At 42.3% G+C, this 8,050-nt stretch overlaps 1 protein-coding gene across 1 annotated transcript; it reads left to right on the top strand.

The window, feature by feature from the left end:
* The first annotated feature begins 4,119 nt into the window (after nucleotides 1-4,119).
* On the top strand, nucleotides 4,120-6,054 carry LOC110291689 (cornifin-A). Its single transcript, XM_021158947.1, has 2 exons — nucleotides 4,120-4,158; nucleotides 5,297-6,054. Exon 2 carries the CDS (start codon nucleotides 5,316-5,318, stop codon nucleotides 5,748-5,750), a length of 435 nt encoding a protein of 144 aa, XP_021014606.1. The 5' UTR covers nucleotides 4,120-4,158; nucleotides 5,297-5,315; the 3' UTR covers nucleotides 5,751-6,054.
* The last annotated feature ends 1,996 nt before the right edge of the window (nucleotides 6,055-8,050 follow it).

The raw sequence follows: 8,050 nt of genomic DNA, 5'->3' as shown, positions 1-8,050 counted from the left end.
ATACATTGTATGAATTTCCCAAAGAAATTTAATATCATTTACATGAAACCAGAATACTCTTTTTTTTATTCCTAGCTACTTCTGAAGAAGACTCACAGATGGAGTAATGGCTCAAGGATTAAGAGCACTTGCAGAGGACCTGGTTTCAGTCCCCAGCACCTACACGATGTCTCCCAACCATTCCTAACTCCCATTCCAAGGGATCCAACACTTTCTTCTGACCTTTGTGAACATCATGTCAGGCACACGCATGGTACACATTTATAGATGGTGAAAACACATCCATACGCATAAAATAAGACAAATAAAACTGAGAAACAATTAAAAGAAGTCTTCAAAGTTCTCTTTAGAAAAAATTGTCTTTCCCTTTCTTCCTTCCTTCCTTTTTTCCTTCCTTTTTTCCTTCCTTTTTTCCTTCCTTCCTTCCTTCCTTCCTTCCTTCCTTCCTTCCTTCCTTCCTTCCTTCCTTCCCTCCTCTAATCATTCACCCAAGCTTCAATTCTACAATTGCCAATCACTGAGCAAATACTATACACCAGGTAGCATATTTCTGTGAATGAGAACCAGTGATATTTGGACAGAGTCAAAGGATAATTTTGACTCAGGTTCACAACAGGTGATCTAGCTGTGCAACTAGCAAGTGCTTCAAAAACATTTAGATGGGTTTGCAGAGGGGAGGGAACACAGGTGTGGGAAGAAGAGGCATCATCACACCTGAGTTTTAAGATAATTTAGATGTCCTGAAGGTCACACCCTTTAACAGATAGTGTTTGGAATGTGGTTCTGAATCAGTGATGTTAGTCTCATGTTATGTTGATCAGAAGAATTTGCTGGTGCCAAGTCTAAAGGAGTGCTTATTCATGTGACCTCAAAACACAGAAGTCTCTGTGATAGGAAGGATCTCCAGAAAATGACCATCATAAAGGGATTGTACTTCTTGGCAGGTGTCACCCTAGCCATGCCACTATGCTATCTTAAAACCCCCTCTTGAGTAATATCAACTAAATTCAAAATAGTCCTGTTTTAAAGTTAAACTATTTTTTAAATTATTTTATTTATTTACATTCCAAATGTTGACCCACTTCTCAGTCCCTCCTTCCAAGAGTTCACCACCCCTCCTTCTCCTCTTTGCCTCAGAAATGGTACTCTCCCATCCCTCACCCCAACACTATTGATCCACCTCACCTGCTCCCCCAACCCCTACCATGTGCATCTCCCCAACATCCCCCTTCCCTGGGGCATTGAATCTCTACAGGATTAGGCCTGCCCTCTCCCAATGAGGCCACACAAGGCAGTCCTTTATTACATATGTACCAGGGGCCATGGACCAGCCCATGTATACTCTTCAGTTGGTGGCTTAGTCTCTGGCAGCTTATAGGGGTCTGGGTTAATTGATACTCTTGGTTTTCCTATGGGGTTGCCATCATCTTCAGCTATTTCAATCTTTCCCCTAACTCTTCCATAGGGGTCCCTGACATCAGTCCAATGATTAGCTTTAAGTATCTGCATCTGTCTCAGTCAGCTGCTGGTAGAGACTCTCAGAGGACAGCCATGCTAGGTTCCTGTCTGCAAAGACAAAATTGAATACTATTTAGCTACTAAAAATGAGGACATCATGAATTTTGCAGACAAATGGATAGAACTAGAAAATATCCTGAGTGAGATAACCCAGACCCAAAAGGCATAGTATGTACTCACTGATAAGTGCGTATTAGCCAGTACAGAATACCCGTGATACAACTCAGAAATCGTGAGAAGTTTAAGAAAAAGGAAGTCCCAAGTGAGGATGCTTAAATCCCACTTAAAAGTAGGGAGGAAATAATTATCGGAGGCAGAGTTATGGGACCTGGGTGAGAGAGGGGAGGGTAAAGGGTAAAGTGAGGGAGGAGATAAGGTATGGAGACAGGAGAAAAGCCCAGAGGGCCAGGAGAATGAATGGAAATAAACAGCTGTGGGGGCTGTGGGGGTGAGAGGGGGTAGAGGTGTTAACCTCTAGAAAGTTCCAGAGACCTGGGATGTGAGAGGCTCCCAGGATTCACTGAGGATGACCATAGCCAAAATGCCCAACAGTGTGGAATGAAAACTGAAAGGATCACTTCGAATAGATAGAAAGGGCTTCTAGTGGAGGGATGGATTCACCAAACTACCTATAAAAATTTTAACCCAGAATTATTCCTGACTAAAAGAGATGCTAGAACAAAAATGGAGTAGAGATTGAAGGAAAAGTTATAGAGTGACAAAACAACCAAACTTGGAGTTCATCCCATGGGCAGGCACCAAATCTTGGCACTATTACTGATGCTTTGTTGTGCTCAAAAACAGGCTTTGGGGCCTAGAGAGATGACTGAATGGTTAAAATCACTTGCTGCTCTTGTGGAAGACTTAGGTTCAGTTTTCAGCACCCACATCCTGTCGCACCACGGTCCCTAATGTAAGTTACATGGAATCTTCCACCTTCTTCAGACATCCATGGTCGCTGCTTACATTTCATGAAGGTAAAACACTCATACACATTAAATAAATAAACCTAAAATTTTCATTTTGAGCATCATGGCCTTTTCCTTCATCTCTCAGACTCTGACTAACTGGAGGTTTCATGAACTATAATATTATCCTGCCTTCTTTGAATCAGTACCCTTGAGGGCTCTGAAGGCCATTTCTGTGCCTGTTCAAATAACAATATTCCCATGGTGATATGTGTTTCTTCTTCATATTTCTTCTTCATTCTGATAAATACTAACAGACTGTCTAATATGTGTCTGTCATTTTTGTCCCAGGAGCTCTCTGCAGATGAAACCACTTCCCATGGTAAATGTGGAACGCCTCTGAGGGAGACACTGCATCATTTTCAACACTGGGATTTATGGCTTAAGAAACCTTCTGGGGCCAGTGATATGGGCCAGTGGTTAAAAGCATTGACTGCTCTTCCAGAGGTCCTAAGTTCAATTCCCAGAAATCACATAGTGCCTCATAATCATATGTAATGACATCTGATTTCCTGTTTGTATGTGTGCTAAGATAGAACACACACACACACACACACACATACAAAGATTTTAACATCAACACTTTCCAGACCAGCTATTTGAGTATTTTTTAATTCTTCTGTATGCTAATTCATAGCTCTTCTACCTTTTGCAGGTCTAGAAATAACTACTGTTTATCACCAGAACCTTGTAAAGACATAGCAGTCTTACTGTTACTTCATAGATTCATCTTGTTAACATTTGACGGCCCCACCACAAGACAGGCCAGGCTTCTTTCTGGCTCCTCACAAAGGCAGGCAAACCTCCACTGTTGTCCCTAGGATGAAGGTGGTTACAAAAGCTTCTAGGTTTTCAGGTGTGGGGAAGAATTCAACTGGGCTAGAAAAGAGGAAGCAGCCACAGCCCAATGGTTGGGTGGAGTGGGAGAAAAGGTTACCCTGGAAAAATGATCAGCTTTCACAGTTGGAAATTTGAGAAACAGGTTGTGGGGAGAGGGGAAAGGTGTGGCAAGGAAGCAAAGCAGGTTTTCCCAGGTTAGGGACCAGCCAGAAAGGGGTGGGGCTGGGGGTGGTATGCACATAATTTTTAATGTGTATAGTTCCATGGAGTTGGGAGAAAATGTAAGAAATGTGCATAAAGTTATAAATCATCCAAACAGTTAGCAGAGTCTATAATCCATTATTTCTGTATTTCCAGCATACAGCTTCACTAAGAGATAGCAAGCACCCACTCCATTCCCCCTTTCCTCTTGGCTTTACTTTTTTACATTCACACAGTATTTTGCCACACAGAATACCAGGACCAGCCAGCCAACTTAAGGAAGACAGCAGGTGTCAGGACCACTTCTACCCTCCTCCATGCCAGCTCATTAACCCTCTCACAGCACAAGCATGACACCTGGGCCTGAGGAGGAGGGTGACAGAGAACCCAGGTGACATCATTGTCAAACTGTCAGTGTCATTATATCAGCTGGGTGGTTTCCATAACTAAAGCTGAGTCAGAGGGTGAACTAGGGGAGGAGGGTGAGTCATAGGTGACTGGTAAGAAAGGAAAACAGAGCATCTGGGGCAAGTGTGTTTCCTGGAGGTGTTCTTCTTATAAAAAGCCAGCTGCCCATTGCCTTCACACAGAATCCACACCAACAGAGAACCTGCTCTTCTCTGAGTATTAGGTAAGTCTCTGCTTGCAACTGATTTGAAATTCTTGCTTATTTTTTACTATGAAAAACTGTTCAAAACCAATGTCTATTACAGAGTTGATGTGGGGTGCTGCCTACAGTTAGAGAACAGTAGCATTGTTTGCTTAAATTATAGCACAGTTTGGGTCTAGGAACTTGAGAGGTGATCAGTTGGTCACTTTAGTAGACAGCCTTGGAATCATAGATTAAGGCAGAAGGAAACCTCCTTTCAAATGTTCATGGGAGTTCACAGCTGGAGACAGGTTAAGGCTTCAGTCCAGATAGCTTTCAGAATTGTTGCAGTTCTTGCTGATAGGCATATCAATAGAGAAATTTAATTTATTAGAGGGATCTATTAAAGTAAAATTTTAGGCCAATATGGAACATACCATACTTGTAGTCTGGCAGAGAAGGTGACATATGACATTGAAATGTGATTCATAGACAGTGGTAGTGAAAGAAGTAATGGTGGGGAGGGGCTGTGCAGGGGAGGCATGGCTCAAGGACAGCCTTTAGTGGTAGCACACATCATGAACTATGATGGAAAAGCATTTGATAGGCAGAGACAGAAATGTAGAAAATGTGTAGGAATCCATGAGAGCATAAACTAAAAGGGCAAAAGCATATGGGCATGGACTAACATGCAGCCACTCTGCAAGTCATACTGCAATCTATTTCACAAGGAGGTTGGTATGCTACTGTCTTTGGGTGACACCGCTTTCCATATGTCCTGGTGTGTAGGTTCACAAGCCTCTCAGAAGCCATACTTTATTGATTTTTAAGATGTATTATTAATATTTTAGTTAGCATATGGTTTAGTGTGAGATTTTTATATGCATATGTCATTATTCTTTGCTCATTTATGCCTTGGAGCTTCTTCAACTAGGTAGATAACATGACCAGGGAGAATGAGAGTAAGGAAAGAACCCACTGAGACAGACAAGAGCAAACCACACTTCTGCTAATCATGTTTAAAAAGTCCAGAAGTGATCATACCAAATTTTATTTTCAAGTGTGGAAGTCAGCATGGAGAAGGGCTCTTTTTCTTTAAAGGGGACTGGAATTAAATTGACTTGCTGTTGAGGTTACATTCTCTTTCAGTGAATCACTAAATTGTCTTTTCTGTTTCCAGGACCAAGTGCTATCTAATCATGAGTTCCCACCAGCAGAAGCAGCCCTGCACTGTACCCCCTCAGCTGCACCAGCAGCAGGTGAAGCAGCCTTGTCAGCCACCACCCCAGGAACCTTGTGCCCCCAAAACCAAGGATCCCTGCGACCCTGTTCCTGAGCCCTGCAACCCCAAGGTGCCAGAGCCCTGCCACCCCAAGGCACCTGAGCCCTGCCACCCCAAGGTGCCAGAGCCCTGCCAGCCTAAGGTGCCAGAGCCCTGCCAACCTAAGGTGCCAGAGCCCTGCCAGCCTAAGGTGCCAGAGCCCTGCCAACCTAAGGTGCCAGAGCCCTGCCAACCTAAGGCACCAGAGCCTTGCCACCCCAAGGCACCTGAGCCCTGCCACCCTGTTGTTCCTGAGCCCTGCCCCTCAACTGTCACTCCATCACCATACCAGCAGAAGACAAAGCAGAAGTAATATTGTCCACAGCCATGCCTGAAGACCTGATCACCAGATGCTGAGGCTGCTGTCCATCCTGCTTATGAGTCCCATTGCCTTGTGCTACCAATGCTGTGACCTTCAGTCTTAATCCCTCTCTCCTTGCACCACCTAAAAAGTTGACTCTCATCCTCATCCTCAAGGACTCCTGAGCCTCTTAACATTGCCCAAAGTCATATTGAATGGCTACACTTTTCATGGCTCAGGATTCATCTGAAGGGGGTGGGGAGTGAGACAAGTGTATGGTCAATATTTTCCCCCCATTAAATGCCATTTAACTCCATACTTTGCTGTGTATGTATTAGTGGCTGCCTGAACTATCATTACTTTCTCAGTATGAAGGAGGAACTAGCACAACATAAACTGGTCAGTAGGTCTATAGCTAAAAGTTGCCTAAAGATGCCTAATTTTGTGATTGAGTATGTGGGATGTGTGTGTGTGTGTGTGTGTGTGTGTGTGTGTGTGTGTGCATGATCATATAGCTATAATATATACAGAACAGACTGGTACAAAAGTATTTAAGGCCACGTGGTATCTATTACTTTGGGAAGCCAAGGGGTTTTCTTCTTTCACCCAAGTGGATCACATCCACAGGTGTTTGATGCATATTTTGACTCATTGCTGACTGTGAAGTCTTTGCTCCAGTTATTTTTATTCTGTTCAGTTGATTCTCTTAAAACTGTTTCAAAGAAACAGTGCTAGTGTTCAACCTGCATATTTATTTTTCATCCATCTTTCCTTTTTGATTTCCACAACACATAGTGCCAAAATTGAGGTTCCGACCTCAAACAGGAGACAAATCCTTCCCACAGACATTGAAACACATATCCACATAGTTAGATCTCCAAAAATTATGCAACATGTACTCCAACCACATCACTTCAGTCATTCCCCTTTGAGTACCACTGAGTGCCCACTGAGGATAGTGCCTGCCCTAAGAGTAACCTAAGAAAAATGGTCCTGTCTTCTCTATGTAAACATCCTTTCCTATCCCACTCTGTCCTCCTCACATTAATATACATTGTCCGTTATTCTACTTTTTACTTCTCTATGTAAGTCTTAAGAGAAAATGAATTAAATGAAAAGGGTTAAGGAAAAGTGTAAACAGGCTTCAGAAGACATATTAGTACAGATAAGAAAAAAAAACAAAGTTGAGTGTGACTGGGTTAGTAGGAAATAAATAGTGGAACAAGGGAGTGTTGAAAAGTATCTTGTTCATGTTCCAGATAACTGACATGGGGTGATAATTACTAAAGGTCACCAAGAAATAGAATTTCTTATTTGTTGTACCCAAATCTATGGCTCATGTCTCTAGTTTATCCTACTGACCCGCTTTCACCTTTCCCTGATAATCAGAGTGACTGCATTCATGAAACTGACTAAAGAAGTCAAGAGGAAATTTCAGAAGGGCTTCAGTGTTTCCTGAGATGTGTCTAACAGTAGATATGCAGTACCTGTGGGGTGTACATGGGCTCCAAATTTGGAAAATGCTCAGAGATACTTGGGAAGCAAAAGACAAAACATTGATTGTCAAGGATTTGTAAGTTGGGCAGCTGGCAATCTGGTAGAGAAAATGACATCACATGTGTGTACATGTGGTGAGGTGATTTTAAATCATGGCTTGTTACCAGGATGGAAAATGTCATTAGTATCTCTAGGAACAGTCATCGTTGGCAGACCTTGTGTCAAGACACTGGACAGAACACTACCTTTCACATGTATAAGGGAAAAAGACTTTGAGGGTTGAGCAAAATCAATCAAATTCTTCACTCTTTGGGAAGCTGAGGCAGAAAGATTAAAAAGGATTATAAATCCATATAGGATTATCAATTCATTCTGGCCAGCCTCAAAAAAATTAAGTGAAAAATATTTTGGGGGGGTATACTTTAGTGACAGATCGTTTAATTAGCATGGGTGAAACGATACATTCAGTACCCAGAAGCACACGCAAAAACATGCTTTGCACATTTTCTGCACTCCACTGGGAATCAGTCGTTCCTGACATATTTCAGTGCTACATACAACAGGAAAGATGAGACTGAGGCTTCATCCCCATGGGACAGTGCTTGGCTGTTTGCATACTGAATGTGTAATCATACTATGATCAAATAAGAATAATCAACCGAGAAAAATTCCTGGACAGTATCAGGATCATAAAAAATACTATGGCATGCAATTCACATTGTCATATCTGTATACAAAACAAAGGGAAATGGAGGAGTAGATTTGGGAGAAACTGGCAGTTTTTTTTTTTTTTTTTTTTTTCTGGAAGCTCAAAG

This window comes from Mus caroli, chromosome 3, assembly GCF_900094665.2.
Source record: "Mus caroli chromosome 3, CAROLI_EIJ_v1.1, whole genome shotgun sequence".
NCBI lineage: Eukaryota > Metazoa > Chordata > Mammalia > Rodentia > Muridae > Mus > Mus caroli.
This window is presented reverse-complemented; position numbering and strand designations above follow the sequence as displayed.

Excerpts from the sequence above, each read along its gene's own strand:
- LOC110291689 (XM_021158947.1), top strand. The coding sequence starts at position 5,316 with ATGAGTTCCCACCAGCAGAAGCAGCCCTGCACTGTACCCCCTCAGCTG.